General features: G+C 41.9%; 3 protein-coding genes across 3 annotated transcripts in view; 1 reads left to right on the top strand and 2 right to left on the bottom strand.

The window, feature by feature from the left end:
* LOC117823642 (E3 ubiquitin-protein ligase TRIM9) overlaps positions 1-1,981 on the bottom strand; it is a 92,484-nt gene extending 90,503 nt beyond the window's left edge. The window contains exon 1 of the mRNA XM_034698869.1: positions 1,812-1,981. Within this exon, the coding sequence (XP_034554760.1) occupies positions 1,812-1,891 (80 nt within the window). The 5' untranslated portion in view covers positions 1,892-1,981. The remainder of the gene's footprint in view (positions 1-1,811) is intronic.
* Positions 1,982-5,103: 3,122 nt separating this feature from the next.
* Positions 5,104-11,582, bottom strand: exoc8 (exocyst complex component 8). Its single transcript, XM_034699849.1, has 4 exons — positions 10,288-11,582; positions 8,316-8,569; positions 7,958-8,206; positions 5,104-6,775 (listed from the first exon to the last, which is right to left on the bottom strand). Exons 1-4 carry the CDS (start codon positions 11,435-11,437, stop codon positions 6,368-6,370), a joined length of 2,061 nt encoding a protein of 686 aa, XP_034555740.1. The 5' UTR covers positions 11,438-11,582; the 3' UTR covers positions 5,104-6,367.
* Positions 11,583-13,793: 2,211 nt separating this feature from the next.
* Positions 13,794-18,601, top strand: LOC117824291 (sprT-like domain-containing protein Spartan). The gene is made up of 5 exons (XM_034699750.1): positions 13,794-14,374; positions 14,492-14,591; positions 15,895-16,023; positions 16,121-16,427; positions 17,639-18,601. The coding sequence occupies exons 1-5, from the start codon at positions 14,043-14,045 to the stop codon at positions 18,544-18,546; spliced, it is 1,776 nt and encodes a 591-aa protein (XP_034555641.1). The 5' UTR covers positions 13,794-14,042; the 3' UTR covers positions 18,547-18,601.
* Positions 18,602-24,516: the final 5,915 nt, after the last annotated feature.

The following is a 24,516-nucleotide window of genomic DNA, read 5'->3' as shown; positions in this document are numbered from 1 at the left end:
TAGTGGTGAGACAGATCTGGAGTCTGGCATGTGTGCAGCAGTGATCAAGAGGAACCTACAAGACAAGGGAGCTCAGGGACTCCAGAAAGGTCTATGGTTAGTAACTTTAATGCTACAGGGAGAGTTAAAGTAAGTGATAGGGAGAAAGAGAAGAGGGGGGAAAGATTCCTATCTGGTCCAAACCTGAGCCAGCCCTAACTATAAGCTTTATCAGTATATTTCTCATGACCGCTGCATCCCTATAAAAGAACGTTTTCTGCTGCTCAGGCTTTAAAGACAGAGCAGGTTGTCTATCATTGATCATAATTGAGGGCTTTGATCCTTGGCTCCACTGCTCCACACATCAAAGTCTTCTTGAGTGAGATACTGAACCTCAAAGTGCTCCCCAAGGCTGTGCTATAGGTGAGGAAGTGAGAGTTTGAGGCTTATAGTTTGAGACACTTTTAAGTAGCCGGGATATTCTAAAGAGGTAAAATATAAGCAGTAAAAATCTTCATGGCAAAGTCACTTTCTAGCAGTTTTTAAATGTTTTATAGTAAATAAAATTATCCTTGGGGTATCATTAGACAATCAACTCACTTTCGACCAGCACACCAGTGACATTCAGAAAAGGAGCCATCAAAGACGTTCGCAAAATGAAAATGAAAAGCAGTGTGAAACTCTATGTTGCCCCTCATCTCCTCCTGCTGCTGTATCAAAGCATGATCCAATCCATCCTCCTATACTGTTCCACCTGCTTCTACAACATGTTATCTGTTGAGAACAAGGCCAAACTCACACGCATAACCAGCACAGCTTGTAAAATAATCAGTCTCCCCACACCAAACCTCACAGATTTAAAAAACAGGGCCATTACACGCATTGCAACCTTAATAGAACAGGACACTACACATCCACTGAACACCAACCTCATCCCACTCCCCTCAGGACGCAGATACAGGGCACCGAGGTGTAGAAGGGCACGCCTAGCAGCCCTGAACTAAAGGCCTCATTGAACAGGCCAGAGTGCTGACTTTGTTTGTTTGAATGTTGATGTTTTAGTTTCCTAGTCTTAGTGTACCTTAACTGTTCTGTGGTGTCTATGTATAGGGACTACAGGGAAGGACCCAAATACAGACGACTGACACAGAGCTTCATTGATCTGGTCACATGACATGGAGGTCCATTGGTTACTGTATATGGTAATGCAGGCAAGTGAAGGAACCAGAAAGCATGGTAAGGCTGAAATCTGGCGGCTAATTAAAGGTGAACCAAAAGATTACCAATACAGATTAGACAGAGACGGATCCTGACTTCTGTGTTCATCTGTTTTAACTGGAAAGGTGGAGACAGCCATTGACATCCTGTAGCACCACTTTAGACCAGTATAATGCATGATGTTGGTTAAGTCTTGAGCCAAACAGACAGCCAAGTCTGTGGTTTGAAGTCTCCGGGTAAAAGACGTATAATAAAGCATAAAGTGAAGATTAAGGAAATGCTCCAAAATCAAACACAGTCCTCAAAACAAAATAATAAAGCCAAGTTATCAAATAAAAACCTGTGATATAAAGGCTGTAGGGTTGTGCATGTGTGTGTTACTTGCTGTTTAAGAGAGCCAGCAGGGGAACCACAGGCCAGTATTTGAGGACAGAGTTTTTCCTGGTTTCATGGATTTAAAAAGTTGGGTTATACAGCCAGAAAGATGAAGTGAAAGTTAGCACCTTAGAAGTCCCAAAGTCTAACAACTGCACGTATTTCACTTCAGCAGCTTCTTAGGACTTAACAACTTAGAGTTTACCACACAAGCAGTTTCTCTCTTTGTCAGAACTCACTCATTTTCTGCAGGATTTAGAGACCAACACTCCTCCTGGTAGCTGCTACTTCCCAATCCTTCTGTCATGCTGCCCTCCATTGCTCATCTTACACATGCCATCACAGGTGGTCACAGGTGGTCACAGGTGGTCACAGGTGGTCACAGGTGGTCACAGGTGGTCACAGGTGGTCACAGGTGGTCACAGGTGGTCACTAATCACCTCTCCTCTGCTGGCCACACCCACTTCCTTACAAACACTAGCCCCTCCTCTGCTGTGAAGTAAAGGAGCAGTCTGCTCTTTTTTTACTGACTGCTACAAACAAAGATAACTTGTTGTGTGTGGGAACTAGTCGGTCACTCTATGCTAATATTTGCAAGTATACAGCTGTTGTCTCTCAAAATATGAAGCCCATAAGTGTTATAAACTGCAGTTCATCCAGCATCCACTTGAGGCTGGCTGCAGAAACACAGGAAACCACATACACACCCATTCAAAGAAGACGATCTTTACAGCAGAAATAAACATGTTTACAGCCTGGTTCAAAACACAGTTTGGGTCTACGTAGCTGATTTCTCTATCGGCACACACTGTACATGTCCAATATATAGAACTGTACATGTCCAATATATAGAATTTCTTTCTAACAGGAGATATTAAGATTACAAGTTTTGCCCAAATAAGGAGATGACTGACTTAACTGACAGGCAGGAACACGTAGCTGTTGGCTAGGAGGCTCAAACTCCGCCCCTTTACCTCACACTATGCATGGTTGAGTTCCACATTTCCAATATGGCTGCCGCCGATTGGCTTCAAAACAGCATCCAGGAACAGATGTGTGACGTCACGGATACTACGTCCATTTATGATACAGTCTATGTATATTGGACATGTATCAAAAACTGATACACTATACATAAGGGTTTATCGTCACCTCTTCAGTGGCGGTTCTAGACCAATTTTACTGGGGGGGCAGGCTGGGGCCAAGGGTGTTGTCAGAGGGACACATTCAACCCTGACAAAAGAGACTGAGAAGGGCGAGGACCGGCTGAGAACAAACTGGCAAAACATCACTGCATCCCTATATACTAGACATATATACTACTGTGTACTATATGAAAATGCAGACTGACAGCAGCTGTTTGGCTGTTTACACTCAACATGAGTCCCTTAGCGCTCTAAGGGACTGGAACCAAGTGCCACACTCATGTGTTCCGCCTGTAACATCGGCACGATACTGAAGCTTCTTTTATTGTATAATATTTGTTTGGTGTGGAGGGGGGGCCACAGGGGGGTCCAGGTTCAGTTTTACAGGGGCACTGGCCCATGTTGGCCCCTCCCCAGAACCACCACTGCATCTCTTCTGTCCAACTCCAATGTTTTTTATTCTGACTTGATGTGTGGTCACTTGAACTCCTCCAAGCTGTGGTAGCTTTTTCCAATTATTAACACCACATGAATGCAGGGAGGTGTTTTCTACAGGTCAGAATTTAAACAGTGTTCAGTGGAACAGTTTCATCTACAAGTATTATTCACTCCTGGCGTGTTGTGTTTGCTGTGAACTTGTAGAAACATTTATCTGGAAAAACACACACATGTTTTTATTCTGTTGTTGAAATGAAATCTTTCCAATCCCTCCCACAGATGACAAAATACCCCAAAAACATGTTCCCTGTGCTCTTATCCTCTGCTGATGAAGAGTCCAAAACGACCATCTCTTCATCACGCGAGGTATTTACTGTGCTCTCCTCTGGGAGTTTTTGCCTGAATGAATTCTTCTGGAATAATCCCACCAGCCTGATGCTTCTTCTCTGAGGATAAGCTGATAACTTCTCCCGAGGCTTTCCTCGAGCCCGGGATCACATCAGCACTTATAATGAGATGAGCTGTGGAGCAGAGAGAACAATCGTGTGTGGAATCGTGAGCGGGGCTCTAAAAATATCTAAATCTGCCATCGCTGCACGTTAGGCTTTTTTTTTTTTCAGCTGCTGGAGAATGTTTGAGACAGAGGGATGAGCAAGTGTTTTCATGCAGCACATCGGTCTCACTGCAGCAGGAACGACTGCAAAACAAGGACTGAATCTGAAATCATGTTGTTGTTTTGAACCAAATAATGTAGAGGCTGTTATTTTCTCCTCTGTGCATTCTTTAAACAAACATAACTAGGCCTATGCATTTCTGTTTCAACACACTATTTTAAAAACAGCTATCAAAATAAACATAGTGCTCATGAACCAGTAAGCTTATTTTATAATGATTACTAAGTGTAATCATTTACTTAAGTGTCCACAAGAGGGCGACATTCTCACCAAAACAAGATAATTAAATGACTTGTTTGGCCAGAGTTGCTGCTTTTTTAATTTTGTGCTGCTCCAGGGAAATGTCTCTTTCTCTTTTGCCATCCATTATTTCTGATGTGAAGATACAGGCATTTAAAAATGTATTTAATGGCTGTGCCTTTAAGAGATTTGGAAACAAGTTAAAGGTAAGGACTGATCTGCAGGGGAGACTGTTTAATATTTTGAGTTCGCTGTCAAAGTGTAGTATGATGTTTGAGTTTAGGCACAATTTATGCAGTATTTTTTTAGAAACAAGAAATAATGAAAACTATTTAATTTAACTTGTTATTATTATTAAAATTATTATTAATCATTATTATGATTACTATTTGTATTATTATCATTATTATTATTATTTTGTTTGATTCATTTTTTACTTTGTTTTATTTTGTTATTTATTCATTTTGTCTATTATATTTATTATTTTTATTATTTTATTTATTTATTCATTTTGTTTTGTTTTATTTATTATTTTGCTTTATTTTATTTATTTATTCATTTTGTTTTGTTTTATTTATTATTTTGCTTTATTTTATTTTATTTATTTATTCATTTTAATTATATTGTATTGTTATTATTTTTACTTTTACACCTTTATTGAGAGAGGTGAAGACAGTAGATGGAGCAGGATACCAGGAGAGAGAGTGAGGGAATAACATGCTGGAAAGAGGCCACAGGGAGGTATCGAAACCTGGCTGCCCACTATATGGGTGCATAACTTAACCATCAGGCAAATCTGCAGCCTTACAATGTTATTCTAACAAAACATGTCTTCTGAGTTGTTCTGAGGAATATATAAATGCAAAATTTAGTGCATAAAAAGTAGCAAAAACTTTTTCAGCTTCCACAAAAAATACTGACTACAAGGTTTAGAAGATTTTAGAACCTGAGAAAGTTTCAAAACTCTGTAAAAATCAGCAGCTGTAGAGTTCAGCTCATCTTATAATCACTGAAGAAAATCCAAACATCCACAATTTCTCTTTGACATAATGATCTTTATTCAAGTTAAAGCGTCTTTCTAAAACACAACCCTTAACTATAACAACAGTGAACATCAACAAGTGCATATCAGCTTCTCAGTCGTCCCTTTTAATCAGTCCTCTTGTACTCGCTAAGAGTTTAGTGTCAATAACTGAGCTGTGGCTTCAGAATCAAAGCTGTGTGAGTTTGAATTAAACATCATGTTACAGTAAACTGCAATAACTCAAATATTAACAAGTGTCAAAATATCTTATTGAGCAGACAAGTCCAGACTGAAATCTTCTTTAAAGATATTACAAAAACAAGAAACACTTCCTTAAAGCTCTTTAGAGGAAGTAGCCGTTTTTGATGATTTTGGCGCCCCCTGTGGACAAAGTTATATCTCATATCTCTTTGCTGATTCTGTTCTCTAAATAAAGAAAATCTCAGCCTGCTGTTTTTGTAGATCATAAAGAGGCATCTCTGTTTAAATCACTCTGTTTTATAACCAGCTGAAACCTCACCGGGGCTTTAAAGAAACATATCTGTAAATGTTAGCTTTCTGCGTTAGCAACAATTTAACCTTACGACATCTATCTAAGGATTTAACTTCATTTTGGCTCTTAAATTCTTGAAGTAAGATTCACATCTGGACTTGTCATGTCATCATGGCTTAAATTTAGTGTAATGTGATATCTGGACAAGAAATTCAACAAAACACTTGGTAAGATTTGAGTCTCTTGCAGTTTTTCCGAACTTACTGGCGGCATAATAATTCATTTTTGATGGTTTCATTTTAACACGATTTCATCTTGTCTCATTTGCAGTTTTGACATAAATCTCAAAAAGAAAAGGGTCACACGTGCAAAAAACTGGATTACACTTTTCCTGTCTGATCAGAAATGATCTGTGTCTGAAATGTGTTCTTAGAATCAGTTATTAATTGCACCATAACACAAATTTAAGGGTAAATTGTTGCTCATTATAACATCATGACATTAAACAAGAGCATGGTCATGGCTCAAGAGCAAATAGAAGATACAGCAATGAGGATATTTGAAAATAAAACCAATATTAGTTGATTTTTTTAAATCATTATTAGCCTGTAGAAGTGAGGGTTTTTGTGTTGGTTAGTACTTTCATTTCTTGTCCTGCAATCTTAAAGCAAATATCTAGCAATTATTTATTCCATTGTGTTGAAATTTCCAGAACAGCCTTTTAAATCACGATTCGATGTTGTTATTGTCCACCATCCTGTAAAGCAGTCTTTGTCCCCTCTCAGACCAGAGACGTGGTGCTGTCCACGTTGATCCTCATGGGCTTGGTGCTCTTCCTCAGGTCCTGCAGCTGCTTGGCGGGCTTCCCCACTCCCTCCTCGAACCTCCGCTCCACCACCAGCAGCACGGTGTCGTGAAGGAAGCTGGCGTTCTGCATGATGAAGGTCTTCTTCTCGGGGTCCTGCTCGCAGCGCAGGCTGTAGTCCACGTGCTGCACGGCCACCAGGATGATCTCCCTCAGGCTCTCCAGGAGCACCATGTGCAGCTCGGGGAAGTAGAGCTTCAGGCCCTCCTCCAGGAAGCTCATCATCTGCTTGGTGAAGGCCACGATGGTGTAGCTCAGGTTCACCCAGCAGTCGTCACCGGTGTACTGCTCGAAGCTGCCCATGCCGCAGGTACGCATTTCATCCTGCAGAGAGAAAGACAAACACAGTGATGCTTCAATAAAATACACACCACACAAATATGTTTACATACTCAAGAGACGTACACAAGAAGAAAAGAGAAAACATTAAAACCAAAGGTGCATTTCGACCAAGAGTTCCAGGGTCTGATAGCTCCCAGAACTACTTTACCCTGAACTAAAAGGTTCCTGTGCCCCCATTGTTGTGCTGAAGTCCCGGGTAGATTGTGTAAATCAGGCCAGTGACGTATGGAGAAAAAAAAAGTAAATGCACGACACCACCAGACCAGTAGAGGGCAGTAAAAAAAAGACAAATGCCATTCATCACAGATGACACCATAGAAGCAGACGGACAGGCAGGTATCATTATGAGCAACACAACAGTTAGCCTGTTAGCATGAAGAGACTCAGCTGGCGCTGTTTTAGATGGTGCTATATTTCATTACAGATGGATTCACTGAATCAACACGTGAGAGGAGATAAGCGCGAGTAGCAAAGACGTTTCAACACGGCTTTAAAATCCTTTTGAACTCAAAAAGCCGTGGCAGAGATCGGCCGGTGTTTTGGTTTAAACAGCAACCCTGTTAACTGGAGACTCTCAGCCAGCTGCATCCCTCATAAACGTCTTTAGACGATCATTGAATATCTGATGAGGATATTTTGAAATCTTCATAAAAACTAAACTAGTTTGCATTCCCAGGAACTCCCTCTGTGTTTCAACAGCTGTGTAAACTCCACAAACACTGACACATTCAGCTGAAGGTCTCCAGTTTACAGGGTCACTTTTAAAACCGGAACACCGGGAGGAGAGACGCGTTCGCGGTGGGCTGAGAGAAGACTACTGTTACAAGCTGCTAAATCAAGAGAATCACAGCTTCTTCTTTTGAAAAGTACACACACATACAAAAAAGATAGAACAAATAAAAACTAATGAAAGAAAGAGAAATCAAGTGAATCACAGATGCGTGTGATGTTATTGTGGATGGAGGGTGGAATAAAAACACTGCGGTTAATCTACCAATCAGACACATTCAGCATTGCAGGCCCCGCCCCCCAAAAGTCCTGGGACATTTGAAAAGTACAACCCCCCTAGCAGGGTCTTTTTAGGGGGGAGATTAACTACCCCTGAACTAAATCTAGACCCTGTGTCCACCGGTTGAAACGCCTCAAGAGAACATTTAAACCCACCTTGAGTTTAGCCAGAGCCTCGGGCGTCATGAGGTTCATCCTCCTCCACATCTCCTCTGAGTTTCGGTGCTTAGTGGCCTCCATGATGATGTCTTTGTAGCTGAGCAGACCCGCCTTGATGTCTTTGACAAGCAGCGACTGCAGAGTGAAGGTAAGGTCCAGACCGATCTCTGTGAGCTGCTGACAGTGCTCCTTCGCTACTTTGACGCACTCTGCTGCTGTGGACAGGCTCTCCTTACTGTCAAAGACCTAACAACAAACAAACAAACCATCATTTCACTAGGATCCTCTTCTCATCTTTAGAAGGTTTTGAATTCTATATTCCCCATTCTGGATTCACGCCTCGCCCTCCACCTACCTGTTTGCTGAAGGCGTCCACAAACATCCTCATGGCCGTCCTGGACCACACCACGAAGGCGGAGTAGCAGCCTGTGTTCCCTGCGAAGTCCATCTCGAACTCTTTGGCGGTCTCCAGCAGGCTGGTGAAGAAGATGTTGCAGAGTTTGTGGATGTAGAGGAGCGTGGCGCCCTCTATGCGAAGCTGACGTATGGCTGTTTGGACCGCGGCAGCTCGGTTCTTGAGGAACAGCTCGCAGGCTTTGGTGGACTGGCCTAGAACACAGGAACACAGGAACACATTTCAAAGATCTGCCAACACGCCGATGATACACTGATAAACCAATGAGAGAGCAGATTTAGTTATAGACACATAATGTAGGCTTATATTCTAGAATCTGACACTGTCTTCACATATTATTCTAAGAAGGGGTTTGATGATGAATCTTGGATGTGTTGACTTATTATTATTCATATTTTAATGTTTGATTATGAGGTTAAAAAAAATTGTTTTCTCCACCACATACACTGAATATGTGGCTGTGTGTAAAATGCTATGAAACATAATTTACAACATAATTTTGGGGAATTAAAAATGATTGATCCAAATCCATCTCTGCAGTTAAATGTATAAATTAAAGGTCAAATATGTGCTTTTTAAAATATTCTGTATTATTAAGACCCCTCAAATTATTTTGATATTTGACAAGTCCATTTTTAATTATTTTTAGGAGGAAAAATGACAAACATTGACCAGTTTCAGCTTCTAAGCTGTGAGGATGTGTTGTTTTTGTTTGTCTCATGAAGTATGAAATAGATAAGTTTGCATTTTTGACTGTCTGTCAGATGAAATAAGCCCACTGCGGATATATTCTTTGGCTTTAATTAAATTGCAATTCCTTTTTTGTGTTCAAGGTTTTATAGAGACATACATTTTAAGAATAGTTTGTTGAGCAACTTTTTATTTATTTTATTGTTATTGTTTTTGTTTGCATAAATTGTGTTCTAAACCTTAGGACTGTGGGGTGGTTTTGGGGTCTGGGCTGAGGTTTGGATTAGGATGGGGGGGGTCTTTTTATTTTTAAGTATATCTTTTTTTTAATTTATTCTATTTGAAGTTGTTTTTATGTAAAGCACTTTGTGTTACAATGTCATTGTATGAAAAGCGCTTTACAAATAAAGTCTGATTGATTGATTGAATAAATGTCCCCACAACCTCTTAAAGTACTTCAAATTAAGGATGTCCAGAGCAGCTTTTTTGGCCCCTGATTTGATCTTTTTAATATTGAACATTTGCCAATACCGAGTCCTGATCCAATACTTGTGTTTGCCTGGGTAATAGTTGTACAAGATATAAGACAGTTGAGCTGCACGTTGTTGTTTTTTTCTTTAAAGCTGCTGTGAGGAACTTTTAATTTATATCGATTTTGGCGCCCCTTGTGGACAAAGGGATCCCTCTTATTTCTTGTCCGATGGATGCAAAAGTAGTGTCTTCAGACAAAAACCTCATCCTGTTGTCTTTAAACAGTCAGATTTGTCATGCAACCGGATTATTTTTCATGAAAAAGTCAGATAAAGGCTGAGTTTAAAGCGAGATGTCAATCATGTGGTCTGACACCGACCCCCTCAGAGCGGTTTCAGGCAACACAAATGACTAGAGAGAAGGTATCAGTGTTGTTGTTGATGGTCTTGTTTTCTTATGAAGGTCATAAAGAGGCATCATTTCTTGATTTCAGTCTGTTTCTCAGCTGGTTAAAATCTCCTCATAGTGCCTTTAATTAAAAAATAAGTAAAATCCAGCTAGCATTGATGAAAAACTCATAATCTGTTTTACAAGCTCTGCTGTATGAGACCAAGAAACTGGTGTGCATGCATTACAGCACAGAACTCAGAACGGATCTGGACATCCCTCCTTTAAATATTATAGTAGTGGGAATTAAATGAGTAAACTGAAATTTTCCCCTTTAAACAGGAAAGTAGAAACAAAGTAAGACCTAGTCTGATCAGCTGGGACACGGCCCTCCTGGTGGCCTTGGGTCCACCCCGAAGCGACCGATCTGGAGACAACTCGAACACCAGCACCTCCGTCAGCTGCCTCACACGCTCCTCCACCTTCCCCCTCAGCTCTTTCACCCTCGGGGTGACCGGCTGGTCTTTGAGGTACTCATTCAGCTTGTCCAGGAGATCCACAGCACCCTCAAAGTCTCTCTGAGCTATACAGACGTCCAGATCCTCCGGGAGCTCCTGGATCCACTCCAAGCTGAGGTCCACGTTTTCCTCGACGACTGACGGTTCATCATCCTCCACGTCGAAAGGGTTGGTGGACACCTCGGTTCTCACAGGCGAAGTCGGGACCTCCTCCTCTTTTATGTGCTTGTCCTTGGAGACTTTGTTCTTCTTCGTCTCATCCAGGATCTCCAGCCACTCCTTCTTGATCTTGCTGTTCTCCGCTTGGAAGATGCGGCTGTCCGGGAACATGAGGATCTTGAACATGTCCTTCATGGGAGGGTTGTCTTTCACATTGACGACAGCGAAGCTCTCCAGGTCGTACAGAGCGTTGTATTTATACTTCACAGCTCCTCTGCGGTTCGGCAGCCAAGTGGAGATCAACAGGCAGTCGTTCATGAGGAACGCGTGCACCTTCTGGATCTGGGACATGTTGTCAACATCAAACTCTACGAGGTCACCATTGTACACCAGGTGCCTCCCTGGGGTGTCCATGATGTTTTTACCTCCCTCCACTTTCTCCAGCAGAGAGGTGAGTGTCCTCTGCTTCACCTCCTCTGTCTCTTTAGGGAAGGCAGCCTGCATCTCTTTGGAGGTTTCATCCTTGTCTGTGGACAGGAGGGCCTGAGTGATGCTCTCCATGATGCTCTTCTGCTCAGTCAGGATGTGACTCAGCTGGTACATCTCGCTCTCCAGGTACGAGATCTCCTTGGCTGTCTCGATGAACTGTCTGTAGTTCTTGTAGACATTCTTCTTCAGGTTTTGAGCAGTCTCGTCGGCCAGGTTCTGGATCTTCTGACGGTGCTCCTGCAGGTCTCTGTCGCCATCGGACTGCTGGGACAGATGCTTGACGTGGTTTTGAGGGTCGAAATTAGGAGATTCGAGCAGCTTCCGGAGTCGGTTCCCCGTCTCCGACATCTTCTATGTTTTATAAGTCAACTTAATAAAACAAAAGTGTCGAGAAATCAGGTTAAAATGCTGAAGTAAGAAGAGTTCATCGACTCTTCTCGGTTCATATCCACAACAACCCAAACCGGAAGTGGTGTAGTGGTTGACACCCTGAGACGTCACGAGTTCTACAAAAATAGATGGCCAACAAAAAAACATCCAAGTGATTATTTAAAGTCGAATATGAAACCGACATGAATAATAAAATACATATAAGGTTTTATACGTGTCTAAATTAACATTTTTAAGACGTGTATTTTGTAATTTAATAACATTTTAAAAACAAATGAAACAAACTCGTGTATAGTTGTGTTGGCCAATCACAGGACCGTTAGTTCACAGAACCGGAAGTTCAGTCAAGCTTCTGAGAGGTTTTCAAATTAAGTGTCACAAAATAGGCATCAGAGCAAAACCATTATATGTACAAATCAATCACTAATATACTTTCCCCGTTGTCAGATGCAAGATTTCTGAGGATACATTAGGGTTAGGGTTAGGGTTAGGATTAGGGATAGGGTTAGGATTAGGGTTAGGGTTAGCATTAGGGTTAGGGTTAGGATTAGGGTTAGGGTTAGCATTAGGGTTAGGGTTAGGATTAGGGTTAGGGTTACGATTAGGGTTAGGGTTAGGATTAGGATTAGGGTTAGGGTTAGGATTAGGGTTAGGGTTAGGGTTAGGATTAGGGTTAGGGTTAGGGTTAGGATTAGGGTTAGGGTTAGGGTGAGGGTTGGGGTTAGGGTTAGGATTAGGGTTAGGGTTAGGGTTAGGATTAGGGTTAGGGTTAGGGTGAGGGTGAGGGTTGGGGTTAGGGTTACGATTAGGGTTAGGGTTACGATTAGGGTTAGGGTTAGGGTTAAGATTAGGGTTAGGGTTAGGGTTAGGGTTAGGGTTGGGGTTAGGATTAGGGTTAGGATTAGGGTTAGGGTTAGGGTTACGATTAGGGTTAGGGTTAGGGTTAGGGTTAGGATTAGGATTAGGGTTAGGGTTAGGATTAGGGTTAGGGTTAGGATTAGGGTTAGGGTTAGGGTTAGGATTAGGGTTAGGGTTAGGGTGAGGATTAGGGTTAGGGTTAGGGTGAGGGTTGGGGTTAGGGTTACGATTAGGGTTAGGGTTACGATTAGGGTTAGGGTTAGGGTTAAGATTAGGGTTAGGGTTAGGATTAGGGTTAGGGTTAGGGTTGGGGTTAGGATTAGGGTTAGGATTAGGGTTAGGGTTAGGGTTACGATTAGGGTTAGGGTTAGGGTTAGGATTAGGATTAGGGTTAGGATTAGGGTTAGGGTTAGGGTTAGGGTTAGGATTAGGGTTAGGGTTAGGATTGGGGTTACGATTAGGGTTAGGGTTAGGATTAGGGTTAGGGTTAGGATTAGGGTTACGATTGGGGTTAGGGTTAGGGTTAGGATTGGGGTTATGATTAGGGTTAGGGTTAGGATTAGGGTTAGGGTTAGTGTTAGGGTTAGAACCAGAACTAAACTTGAGCAAACCGAACCAGAACCAAACTCACGCAGAACCAAACTCATGCAGAACCAAACTCAGGCAAACAGGACCAGAACCAAACAGGACCAGAACCTAACCAAACCAGAACCGAACCAGAACCGAACCAGAACCGAACCAGAACCGAACCAGAACCGAACTGGAACCGAACCAGAACCGAACTGAACCAGAACCGAACCGAACCAGAACCGAACCGAACCGAACCGGAACCGAACCAGAACCGAACTGAACCAGAACAGAACCGAACCACAACGGAACCAGAACCGAACCAGAACCGAACCAGAACCGAACCAGAACCGAACCGAACCGAACCGAACCTGAACCGAACCAGAACCGAACCAGAACCGAACCAGAACCGAACCAGAACCGAACAAGAACCGAACCAGAACCGAACCAGATCCGAACTCAAGCAAACAGATCCAGAACCAAAACCAGAACCAAACTCAAGCAAACATAACCAGAACCAAACTCTCTTTATTTCTATTTATTTATTTTATTACCTCTCTTTATTTATTGTGTCATTTAACAATATTTCACTAACATTTTCTTCACATGTTTTCTATTAATTTATTTAGCAATTTATTTTATTTTTAACATTATCAATTTTATTTTAATTTATTTCACGTCTGAGCCCCTGTTTGGTTGTATTTGTTTTGTCTTGTTGATACATTTAAAAAGTTACAAATAAAATAATAATAAAAAAAAAAATCCATACTCTACCTCGTATTATTTAAGTTAATACATCCTAACAAGATATTTCATCCACTTAATTCCATTCTAGAATACAATTAATTTAGACATGGCTTTTATTTTGAAGGTCTCAGAGGCAACACTTCCGGTGTTTTGTAAAGGCTTCACTCCACAGCCGTTGACGCTAGCTTAGGTATGACAGCTAGCTACCGACTTCCTCCAATATGAAGGTTTTTGTTCCCTTTCTGATCTCATGGTGTGAATCAGAGTTTATATAAGTATGTTTGTGTTTTAACGGACCGAGTCGTAGCTGTTATTTGATGTTTTTAGAGCTCTGGAGAAGCTACACCAGCCGAAGCTCCCATAGCTAGCTCAACCTACGTCATCTGTTGTGATGGATGGAGACTTGCTGCTCGCCATCCAGCTGCAGGAGCAGTTCAACAATGAATACGAGACCTCAGTGTTATCAAACAGCTCTGAGGAAGCTGACCTGGGACAGAGCAACAAGAAGAGGAAGGTGGAGGTCAGAGGAGGAGGGGGCAGTGATGTTGTCCCGTACTGGAGGGCAGCTGCCAAACCAGAGAGGCCTCTCTCCATCGTGGATGAGACCTGGGAGACTTTGGACCCCAACCCTGATGTCAGATCCATGTTCCTGGAGTTCAATGACACGTTCTTCTGGGGTAAGCTGAGTGGTGTTGAAGTGAAGTGGAGCCCAAGAATGACACTGTAAGTCACATGCTATTCACCTCTTTATTTACTATGCAAACCAATGCACAAGGATACTCTTTTAATTCATCCCTATTTAATCTTCCTATGTGTGTTTGTTCTGTGCTTCTCTTGCAGGTGTGCTGGAGTGTGTTCCTATGAGGGCCGAGGCGGACTGTGTTCAATCAGACTCAGTGAACCTCTGCTGAAGCTCAGACCGAGAAAGGACCTGGTAGAGGTGAGGTGTAAGGTTATACTAGTGCTGAAAATAGAGATTAAAAAACACATCAACATTATGAATGCATGATATGATAAAGACAAAACACCAAAACAATCAAATCTTCATCTGGAAATCTGTGCAGAGATACACCACAAAAAAGTCACCACCTAGATTTAATGGAGGCACTAGTTAAGAGCCCTCCATTGGATGATTACTGCAGTGATGAAGATGTTTCAGCTAGCTTATTTAACCAGAGCTGATGCGGTGGGTAGCTTCTCATTTCTTCAACAACCATGTCAGAAGACATATCCTGTGGTCGTGGAAAGGATGAGAGAGCTCACATCACACCCATCCTTCAGCACCTCCACTGGCTCCCCATATAGCACTGAATCCACTTCAAGATCCTGCTCAACACCTACAAAGCCCCCTGATACCTGGCCGACCTCCTCAAATGCCACTCCCCATCTGGCCACCTCAGATCATCAGATGCCAATCTCCTGTCCCCTATCACCAAGACCAAGCACCACACCTTGGGGGACAGAGCCTTTGCCATCGCTGCCCCGACTCTCTGGGTACCCTGACTTTGAGTACCCAGAAAAGCGCTATACAAGTCCGATCAATTATCAGTTATTTAAGATTGGACTCTGGAGCAATGGAAGAAGGTTATGTGGTCTGATGAGTCCAGATGTACCCTGTTCCAGAGTGATGGGCGTATCAGGGTAAGAAGAGAGGCAGATGAAGTGATGCACCCCTCATGCCTAGAGCAAACCTTACAAGCCTGTAGGGGCGGTGTTATGATCTGGGGTTGCTGCAGTTGGTCAGGTCTAGGTGCAGCAACATGAGGTCAGCTGACTACCAGAATTCCCTGATGGCAGGATTCATCAGGCTCACATTCTGAATGAGTGGTTCAGGGAACATAACCTCATTCTCACACATGGATTGGTCACCACAGAGTCCAGACCTCAGCCCCATTGAGAATCTTTGGGATGTGCTGGAAAAGACTTTGTGCAGCGGTCTGACTCCCAGCATCAACACAAGATCGGGGTGGAAAATGAATGCAACTGTGGATGGAAATAATAAATGTTGTGACATTGCAGAAGCTTATGGAAAGGATGCCGTGGCGAATGCATGCCGTATTCCAAGCTAAAGGCAGTCCAAAGAAACATTCGAGTGTGCATTATTTTTAATGATGGGCAGTGTATTTTGCCTTCAGCTCCAAAACCTTGTTGCTGTGTGAAATTGCATTTTGAATCGTACATGAGATGCCCTTCTTTAGAAAGATTTCCCTGTATTCAAATCTCCTTATTTGTTTCCTCCACAGACCCTCCTCCATGAAATGATCCATGCGTTGCTGTTTGTGACCCAGAACAACAGAGACCGAGATGGTCACGGCCCTGAGTTCTGCAAACACATGAACCGGATCAACGACGCCACAGGGACAAAGATCTCTGTAGGTTTTTCTTTAATCACACACTTCAGCTGTTTCCTGTTTCCACATATTTTTAGATGAATGAAACATCTCTCCTCTCTCTGTGTCCTCATCACAGGTCTACCACAGCTTCCACGACGAGGTGGATGTGTACCGGCAGCACTGGTGGAAATGCGACGGGCCCTGTCAGCAACGCAAGCCCTACTTCGGCTTCGTGAAGAGGGCCATGAACCGGGCTCCCTCCTCACAGGACCCCTGGTGGGAGGACCACCGGAGGTCATGTGGAGGGACCTACACCAAGGTGAAAGAGCCTGAAGGGTACGGCAAAAAAGGCAAGAAGGATGGAAAGAAGGATGGAAAAAAGGACGGGAAGTCGTTAGAGAAGAAGGCCCCGGGACAAGGAAAACCTTCAAGCATCACTGCAGGTGAAGGACTCAGTCCTACACTGTTTGTTGTTCTGTTATAAATGTGCCGGGCAGTAGAATAAAAGTAATATCTACATTATAATTCTCCAGAATCATATATTTTATATAATGTGTGATGTGTTTTTGTTTTGTTGGTTCTTAAAACCTTTAATATTTTCTCAGACGTGGCTTTGTTTTTAATGACCAGGATCATTTTGGACAAACATGATGTTGATTCTTTAATTTAAATAACAATACTTTTATCTGATTTTGCCCCCCAAAAAACATTTCATATTGCAAGCTGTTGAAGAAAAAACACTGGTAATGTTTAATCCAATAAATCAATAAATCAAGCTTTATTAATAGAGCACCTTTCATACAAATCAAATGCAATTCAAAGTGTTTTACAGTGATTTGAAAACAAGAAGAAAGCAGTATTAAAATAATGGCAAAACATGCTACATATTAAAAACAAAAAAGAAAAGGAAAAATAATTTAAAGCATCAAAATAACAATAACAATATAAATAGTTAAAATAAATAAATAAAAAAGGGTTAGGATAAAAGTTGAAGATAAATAAAGGAACTAAAAATGTCAATAAAACTGAGGAGACAATAATGAAAAACAAAGAATTAAATAAAATAATAAAACAACATTAAAATCATTATAATACTTTACAGTAATGAAGTTCAATCAATCAATCTTTATTCATATAGCACAAAATCACAACAAACGTTATCCTCAGACTCTTTCCAAACAGAGCAGGTCTAGACTGTACTCTATGTTCTATTATTAACAAAGACCCAACATCAAGACAGGATAAGATCCAGTCCCATCTTACAGACAGGACTCAGTCTGATCTCATCTTAATCCACCATGAGCAGAGCACTTTGCAGCATTTAGCAAGTTACAGTGGCAAGGACAAACTTCCTTTAACAGGCAGAAACCTCCAGCAGGACCAGACTCATGTTAGACACACATCTGCTGAGACCGTGTTGGGGTTGCAAAGAGGGATAGAGGAGAATAGGATTTTTTTAATCCTTACAAAAGCTGAAGAGTTAAAACAAAATAGAAGTTTTGAATCTGGACTGTTTTAAGTTTAATGGGGTAGCAGCTCTGCAGGTATAAGCAGTATCTTGTGTTCCATTTTTAAGAATCCTTAATAATAACTTTTGCAAACCTCCTCATGAAAAGTCTGCTGTTCCTAAATGTCCACTCTCCCTTCCTCTCAGGTTCTGGACTTCAGGACATCAGGAACATTATCCCATTCAGCGGCAAAGGCTTCCTACTTGGAGGGATGTCTCAAAACCCAGCATCCTCCTCTCCAAAGAAACTCCTCACCCCGTCTCCTCCAATTAAAAGTCTCCGTTCTCCAGACAGCTATGCAGTCTCCAAACCTTTCACCTCTGTCAGACCTGCTGCTGCTACAGGACCAAAACCTCCTATAAAGAGGTCTGTCGGTAACACAAGGGTTTTTGTTAACATCAACGGCTCGCCTGTGAGGATCTCCAGACCCAGCAGCAGCAGCAGCAGCAGTGGTGGTAATCAAGAAGTGAATAAAGCCAAACAGAAGTCCATCGAAGACCTCTTCTCCTCCCTGAGTCAGACCTCCAACTCAATCACACACACTAAGAAAGACTCACCAAACTCTACAACAAGTGCTACCTCCACATCTTCCTTCTCTTCCAAACAACAAAGTAACAACTCAGCTTCCTCTCAGAACATATCCAGACCTAGTCTCAGTGCTCCCAGAGAGTCTAAAGAGTCTAAAGGCAGCCCCGCTCAACCGACGCAGTCCAAGTATTTCAGTAACTCTAACAGTGACGGTGTTTCCAGGAAGAGGGCGTGGGACGAGCGCAGCAGCTCAGCCAGCATCTTTGACTTCTTCCAGAAGACGTTAGGCAGCGATTCAGGATCCCCCAGGGACTCTGGGAGGACAAAACCACCTGCAATGCAGCAGAGAACCACCACCACTACTGCCACTGCTACAACCTCCTCCTCCTCCTCCTCTGCGTCTTCCTCCTCCTCCTCCTCCACCTCCTCCTCTGCATTGATGGTCAGCTGTCCCGTGTGCCAAGCGAAGGTGCAAGACTCAAAGATCAATCAGCATCTTGATTCCTGCCTCTCCTCGATGGCGTGAAGGGAGGGTGCAAGAAAAAGTCTGATGCAATATAAAACAACTTCCAAAAGGTTGACAGAGAAGTTGCTGTGTTGAAGTTTTATTTGAAGTTGCACCACGACTCTCTTTCATGCAGTTTTCATGAGGCTAATCAAACAGTGTTCAGGTTTATTCTGTTGTGTGGCTGCTATAATACTTCCTCAGACACTGCAGCTTCTCATCCCACCTATGTTTACTTTTTAAAGGATGTCATTTTTGTTATATTTGAAGAATCACTGCTGATTGTAAAGGCTGTAAAAGCATCATCTACTATCGATCTGTGTGACACAAAGCAGAGAAATAAAGGTTTTTGTATTCAGAGGTTATTTCAGCTCCCATGTCTCCTTCACCTCTAATCTGCATCCGCTCCCCTCCAGACGTCAGGAGACACAGCCCGACCTCTGCTGATCTGCAGGAGTCAGGTTTCACATTTTCAGGCTATTTATTTTCTGCACGTCTTCACATTTGCACCGCCGCCCACCTGCCGGGTCAGGGAGGACGGAAAGTATCTGACTGTCCCTTTTGCTGAGTAATAATGAGACTGATGTGCTGCATCATGTAGAGACAGTGAGGGTGGTTGTGTTTTAAGGGGGGAGGGTTTGGAGTTTAAAGTGCTGCTACACTGTGAGAGTTTCTAACAGTATGTTCGACTTTTATATGTTGATTTTGTTTTAAAGGAAATTTCTAAATATTTTTACTTCTTATTCCAAATAAAAGTTTTTACTGTTTAATTGACTTGTGTATTTTTCGTTTAGCATGTTTCCTGCTACTATGAATCTATTAATCACCACATGAAATGACTACATCACCTCACAGCTATTAACAAAGTGCACAAAAGCCAAACTCAAAGCAACTGATTGAATCAATCTAAATTCATTCTTTAAGCATATTCAAAAGTTAACCTGTGATAAGTTAACAAAATATCAAAATGAAGGGGCGCTGGTGGCCTAGTGTTCTAAGCGCCCCATGTATAGAGGCTATAGTCCTCATTGTAGAGGTCGCCGGTTTGACCCCCAGGCCGGCTGGCAGAGGTTCCTCTTCGGCTCAGTGTGCACTGCAGCTCTCCTCTGTGAAGTGAGAGGCCTGAGATCCACCTGGAGGATCCTCAGGACTTACACCGGGCAGATCTCAGCATGTTACACATCTGATTCATCTTTACTGCACCTCGCTGTGTCAGACCCTCGTCCTGTAGCACAGATTTTACCCTCAGGGTCAAAAAGTTTTATCTGGACGAGCTCTCAGAGACCCGCAGAGTCCGAGGTATACAACATCCAGGAAACAAGATCTCTGAAACTCAGAGGACGACATTAGAAACAGCCTCTGCTTCACGCTCTGCACGTGGAAAAGTTAGATCATAAGAGAAAGGCCTTCTTAAGAAAGGTGCATTATGGGAAACGAATACTCTCCTCTCCTGCACACATCAGACTCCTTGAAGTGGTCTGAAGCTTCATGAGGACAGGACCATTTGCTGCATGTCTTTCTCCTCTCTCTACTGTCCACATTTCCCATCTCTCTTCAGCTGTCCTGTCAATAAAAAGAGCAAACCCCCCCACCCCCCAAAAAAATAAATACAGAATGAAAATGAAACCTTAAAACCAATTTAAAGATAACGCCAACAAATAGTTAATAAGACCTTTAGGAAAAGGAAACAGATGACAAATAATAGTAGATGTAAAATAGTAAAATGAAGGCTGTGCCCCATGTATGGTCACTATAAGTCTCTGTCTCAGTGTTGGTTTGAATCCTTATACTCCTCTACTTCCTTTCCACTCTCTCTTCAGCTTTCCCAATCAATACAGACAGAAAACGCCAAACATACATTTTTAGTTCTTAAATGTAAGGACTGACATCTGCGATCTACTCCAGGCAGGCAACTTGAGCTGCACTGATCCCACATCCTCACAACCACCTGACAATTATATCCTCACAATTTGGCGGTCTATTTAATCTGCAAGACTTCCAGCCTCCGCCTCTGCTCTTCCGTTGCCACCACCGCTTAAACTTTCCGCCCTATCATCAGTGCTTTCAATAGAGAAACTACGTGCCAGTAAGCCACTCCCCCTTATTCCCTTTCTTGCAGGGAAGTAATGGACTGTGTCATCAAGCTGCAACCTCAGGTTTTAAATATGAAGCCCATGCAGAAGTGCTAACAACTGCAGTTCATCGAGCGTCCACTAGAGGCTGGCTGCAGAAACACTTGCAACCACATACACACCCATTCAAAGAAGACGATCTTTACAGCAGAAATAAACATGTTTACAGCCTGGTTCAAAAAACTGTTTAGGTCTGAATAATTCATTTCTGTATCAGCACACACCATATTGAGGGTGAATTTTTTATAACTTGTTATTTTTGAAGATATTAAAATTATGAGTTTTGCCCAAATAAGGGCATGGCTGACTTGATTGACAGGTGGGCACCCTGTAGCTGTTAGCGAAAAGTCTAAAGGCCCGCCTCTTTACCTCACACTAGCTTGGGCAAAGTTTGGTTGATTTCAACATTTCCAATATGGCACCCATCGACAATTGGCTTCAAAACAGCACTTCAGAAACAGATGGGTGACATCACAGATACTACATCCATTTATTATACAGTCTATGGGTGTCATCATCCAGCTCTACTTCGGTCCATGTCCTCTTTGTGCCTTTTTGGTGCCAGGTCAACAATAGAGTCGTTTCTTTCTACTCAGATTTTCCTCCTTTATCAAACACTGCACAGACTTGTGAGTTTGTGTTTATTTGATGTTACTATCTGGTAAAAACAGACAAGTTAAAGGAGTAGAGCATCATGGGTAATGTGTCTTAGGTGCTGCTTTGAATCACTAAGAGAAACTGCAACACAGAGAAGACAGGAAAGGGTACTGGCAGCTTGTAAGAAGTCCCAGTACGCTGAAAAAGTCTCCAGAAGGCAAAGGGGTTAAATTTAGATGTAGCAGTATTACGACCCACTTAAAGCACTGCCCACCACCACCCAAGCAAGATTTGATGTTTTCGCTGATCCAGTTTGTGTCTATAATTCTGCAGAAAGATCGTCAATGTTGCCACAAGCAGCTTAACCAACAAGGCTCATCAGTAGTCACACAAAGTGTATACAAAGGACAACACTTTACTATTCATGAATGGAGATGTAAAGGAGGGAGGCAGAGAGTGGGAGTATCAGAGCTGGTGGCTGAGCAGAAAGACGGGGAGGTCAGAGGTCAGACAGCGTGAGGCCAGCTGCTGATCAGGACCACACCCTCCTCTCTCTGCAGTGAGGTCTGAGGGAACAACAAAGCATGTTAGCACACAGCCCAAACACCCATCCCATTTCAATTACCACAGTCTGCTGCTGCTGCTGCTGCTGCTGCTGCACACTTATTTGACACCATCTGGCTTCACATGCATCTGCCTTTGAAGTGAATAGTACATCTGGAGAGGAAAGGATGGATGTTCTCTGATGTTTTAAGTATCAAAATGAGATGTACATTTTTCAGCATTCTTCAGACATGGACTTATGTTCTGAACTGATGATGGTGTGCTGTATTATTGTGATTTTCCACCTCTAGCTTGTATGTATGTAGCGGTGTTAAAAGTGTCACATTCCCACAGTGTGAAATGACTCCATGTTTCCTGTCAGAAACCAGGAAGGAAGCCTGCAGGAAGGATGCCTGCAGGAAGAAGCTGCTTTTCCATTTAATGGCTCCGGAACAGAAAAACATACAATACATGTTCATCCCAATTGGACCCAAGTGTACAGTGTTTTTATTTATTGCACAAACAACCTCTACATAGATTGTTTTGATAACGTTACCTTTAAAAACATACAGCCACAGTCACCACAAATACCATAACGTCATCCTCTCCCCCTCCGGTGGCCCCTCGGAGGGGGAAATACTCATGTCAGTGACAGCAGCTGTTCTAACCGGCCACTCCTCTTTCCTGACCTGCTGTACACTGACACAGTAAAGGACGCTGACCTCCTCCAAACACTCACTCCCTCCCTCCTTCTCTTCTTCTCTTCAGTCTCTTTGTCTCTTTCTGACAGTGATGCATCTCAGACAAGCTTCAAGTTCAATGCAATGTTGTTCAGTTGGATGTGGCAGCAGCTAGATGACAATGAGACAGGCTTTAGGCAGATTACTTCTAGTAGAAGAGGAAGATTTTTCTCATGAATAAGTGCCTGAATGATGACCAGATAATGTTAAATATGAATCAGTGTCTTACTTCTGTCATTTCAACCCACATTAGTGATAAATCTCTTTGACATTAGTGAGATATTTGAGGCTTAATAATGACATTAATGTATCTTGCCAGACATATTCAGTAGAGGTCTGTGGTTTCATCCATGATTCAGGGTTGGCTGGAAAATCTCAAATGACTTATTTATTATGGAAAATGTTGAGACCTATATTCTATGCATGGTGGTATACTGTATATCTTGTATTGTTGGGCGTATTTACTGTATTTTACTCATAGGGTGGCAACTAATGATAAGTTTCGTAATCAGAAAGTCTGTTAATTTGTTTTATGTTAGGTTTCAACATATTTTTATCACACAAAAAAAACATTTAGAAGGTTTGAAAATACAGAAAATAAAGCAAAATGACTCCCAAAAGTGGTTCAAATTGTCAAATTAAACCCTACATACTCTATCTGACCATGATTTAAAAAGTAAAGTGACACATCTTAATTATCTTAAAGCTTAAGTTGACAGATTTGTTGCATATTTACCTTATAATATTTTCATTGTTGTTATTATTTTAATCATTGCTTTAACATTTATTTATCTTATTTAATTATTTATTTATCTATTTTATCACTTGTATTCATCTGATCTTGTTAACGCTACCTTATTTTTTAACTTTTCTTTCCATTATTATAATTTTACTGTATTGATTTTATTTTATTTTTAAGTATTTTATTTATAATCATGCCTTTTAGAATTTTACCATTGATGTTGTTTTCTGTCTCTCTGTTATTCTGTGAAGCATTTTGGGCAGCATGTTTTTATGTATGAAAGGTGCTTTATAAATGAAGTTGAGTTGAGTATAAATTACAATTAAAAATTGTCAATTGACTGTCTTTTCAGTAAGTATGATGGGAAAATTACTGAAAATTGACTTCTTCCACCCTCATCCTATGTTTAAAGGTCTTCATACCATGCAAAAACAACATTAAAAAGACAATAATACAAAATTATAATGAAACAATATAAGAATATTAAAGCCACAAGCTGCAATTTTTCTAGTTTTGCGCAAGACTCATAAAATATCAAATTTTCATGCACAATCTATGCATGAAATTTGGTGAGTTTTCAAGCATGTTAAAGCCTCTGAATAATAAATTAACTATTGTGAAAGAATAATAATTCCTTCCATTCATTCACACTGATTCAGAGCTCCGTCCCTAATAACACCACCCAACAAAACATAAACAATAATCCAGAAGAGATGCCGTGATGAGAAAAGACTGGGCCCTTTGTGTGAACATAAGTCATTACCGCCACTTTTGGCCTTAAGCAAGATACGGCTTTCCAGCAGAGACATAAGCAGAGACATAAGCAGATCTTTATGCCATTATTAGCCGGCCTACGCCGACTGACACAAACCCATTGTGCATTTTAGCATGGCAGATTAACACCAGCATGCTGGAGTTACATGTATCCCCGGGGGGTGCCATCATACCCCTAATCCTTTGATCTCAGGAGGCGGTGGAGATGGTGATGATGGTGGCGATGAAAGCTTCTTCTGCTCATAAATACCCCGAGCGAAACAGATTGTCCTTCATCAATCTAAACTGTGCAGCTGTGCACTGCCAGCTGAGGGCTAATTGTTTTTAATAGCTGGATTACATTGAGAAGCAGGGATGTGGTTGTTTTCAAGGGCAGATATGCTTTAGGCTACTGTAAGCACTGATAGCGTGGTATTAAACCAGTCAGTTTCGACTCTGAGCCACAAAACTGTTACTTATCCAT

This window comes from Notolabrus celidotus, chromosome 13 (assembly GCF_009762535.1).
Source record: "Notolabrus celidotus isolate fNotCel1 chromosome 13, fNotCel1.pri, whole genome shotgun sequence".
NCBI classification, from domain to species: Eukaryota; Metazoa; Chordata; class Actinopteri; order Labriformes; family Labridae; genus Notolabrus; species Notolabrus celidotus.
Note: the sequence above shows the minus strand (reverse complement) of the source record. Positions and strands in the feature narration are given on the sequence as shown.

Bases quoted from the DNA above. Each gene is read 5' to 3' on its own strand.
- LOC117824291 (XM_034699750.1), top strand. From the start codon at position 14,043: ATGGATGGAGACTTGCTGCTCGCCATCCAGCTGCAGGAGCAGTTCAAC. The intron at 16,024-16,120 runs GTAGGTTTTTCT...TCCTCATCACAG, and splicing joins CCACAGGGACAAAGATCTCT to GTCTACCACAGCTTCCACGA. The intron at 16,428-17,638 runs GTGAAGGACTCA...CCTTCCTCTCAG, and splicing joins ACCTTCAAGCATCACTGCAG to GTTCTGGACTTCAGGACATC.
- exoc8 (XM_034699849.1), bottom strand. From the start codon at position 11,437: ATGTCGGAGACGGGGAACCGACTCCGGAAGCTGCTCGAATCTCCTAAT. The intron at 8,207-8,315 runs GTAGGTGGAGGG...GTTTGTTGTTAG, and splicing joins TGGACGCCTTCAGCAAACAG to GTCTTTGACAGTAAGGAGAG. The intron at 6,776-7,957 runs GTGGGTTTAAAT...TTCTCTCTGCAG, and splicing joins AGGCTCTGGCTAAACTCAAG to GATGAAATGCGTACCTGCGG.